Raw genomic sequence first — 1,749 nt, 5'->3', positions numbered from 1 at the left:
ATATTTTGTATTATTATTATTAATTATTTTGTTTAACGGTTTAAGCTACACGTTAGGTTAATGTAATTAATAACATTATTATTATTATTATTATTCTTTTTTTGTTTGTTATATTAACATCATCATGATTCGATTTTGTTTTTTATGTCACGCATAAACTTTTTTTTTTTCCATCGTTTCCAGTATTTGAATAAGAAACCAATTTTTTATTGGTTACTCCGTTAGTTCCTGAAGGAGAGAGAGAGAAAAAAATTAAATTAATAAAATTTTTCTAGATTTCAAATAAAGACATTATTCGGAACCGAATATTGCAAGTGAAGTAAATAAAAAAAAATGTATTTAATTTGTAATTTTTTATGTATTAATTTATATATTTTTTTTAAGCTTTTTTTTTTTTTTACACTTTTTATATTATCCAAATTGTTACTTGATAAAGACTTACATTAATTACCTAGTACCTGTTGGTTTGCTGATTTCCTCCTCCTCCCATTTGGGCTCTTATTGTTGCTGCAGCAGCATCGCTAGCAGCATTTCTCACGAGTTGATTTCCTAAAAATTCTTTTGTAAATTCTTGTTGAGCCTTTTCAAAACTAGCTCCGGATGAACGATAAATTGTATGAATCTGAACATGTAACATAAATATATATATATTTGAGAGTAGTTTTAAAAGTTGTTGCATTTGCTAATATATTTTTTATTTTTATTTTCTTACTCTAGTTAAAAGTAATAATTCACCAGCAGCGAGAACAATAAAAGAAAAAGCAATTAAGAGAACAATTATGCCGACAATAATTGACCCAGCAGTTTTTTCTTTACTACTAAAACATGAAATAGCTCTGAGAATTCCACTACAAAAAAAAAAAAGGTAAGAAAAATTATTTAATTAAATTGGCTTTGTATTTCTTTTATACATTGCATTACTATTTAAAAAAGTAAAAATAAAAATGTCGAATTAAATAATTATTAAATTCATTTATTTTTAGTTATAAAAATTGAATTTATGTTAAAATGTATTGTTTTTTTTTTTTTTTTTTTAGAAAAGCCTACCATGTTCCTGAGCCGGGCATACCTATGGCCAAAATACTTGTTACAATAAACTGGAAAAAAAAAACAAAAAAGAAAACCATAAAGTTGAAAGAACTGTCACTTCTGAAAAAAACAAAAACAAAAAGAAGAAAATTATAATAAATTGGAAAGGTAAGTAATATTTATTAATTATTTAAAATTTTAAATTTTACCTAAATGCTTTATAAGCTGGACGATACCAACATAAAAAGGAAAATGGCGTAAATAAAAGTAAATAAAGAATTCCAACGCCGAATGTAACGAATTCTCCAAATTCAAGTAGTAACGCCAAACCGCCAATAACGTTCATTACCATAACGCATCCGTGAACTTTAAATATATATTAATTAATTAATTTAAAATTAAAAAAAGTGTAGGAAACAAAATTAAACTTTTAATTACGATATTTACTCACACATCCATACATAATATAAATGTCTAACAATTTTTTGAAATTCAGGAGGAATTTCAACACTTATATCTTGATAGAAACATGGTTGTACGCAAAAGTTTTCAGGTAAAGGTGGCCAATTATTTTTTCTGACTAAATAAATAAATAAAAAGAAAAAATTAAAAATTATTATCATTCTTTAATAGTATCATCATCTGAAATTCCATAAAAATAATTGTATGAATGCTATGAATACTTAACAATGTTTCGAATCTTTTAAAAATTAACAAAAA

The 1,749-nt window shown here is 24.3% G+C and overlaps 1 protein-coding gene across 1 annotated transcript in view; it reads right to left on the bottom strand.

Annotated features, from left to right (window-relative positions):
- Positions 1-451: 451 nt before the first annotated feature.
- The window catches only part of Phum_PHUM246100 (Secretory carrier-associated membrane protein, putative), a gene marked incomplete at both ends in the record, with an annotated part of 2,826 nt that continues 1,528 nt past the window's right edge, over positions 452-1,749 (bottom strand). The window contains 5 exons of the mRNA XM_002426238.1: positions 452-622; positions 713-848; positions 1,048-1,149; positions 1,239-1,395; positions 1,481-1,609. Coding sequence (XP_002426283.1) covers positions 452-622; positions 713-848; positions 1,048-1,149; positions 1,239-1,395; positions 1,481-1,609 — 695 coding nt within the window. The remainder of the gene's footprint in view (positions 623-712; positions 849-1,047; positions 1,150-1,238; positions 1,396-1,480; positions 1,610-1,749) is intronic.

The sequence above is a fragment of the Pediculus humanus genome, genomic scaffold (genome assembly GCF_000006295.1).
Source record: "Pediculus humanus corporis 1103172107613 genomic scaffold, whole genome shotgun sequence".
In the NCBI taxonomy this organism is placed as follows: domain Eukaryota; kingdom Metazoa; phylum Arthropoda; class Insecta; order Psocodea; family Pediculidae; genus Pediculus; species Pediculus humanus.
The sequence above is the reverse complement of the archived record's forward strand: the minus strand, read 5'-3'. Positions and strand labels throughout refer to the sequence as shown.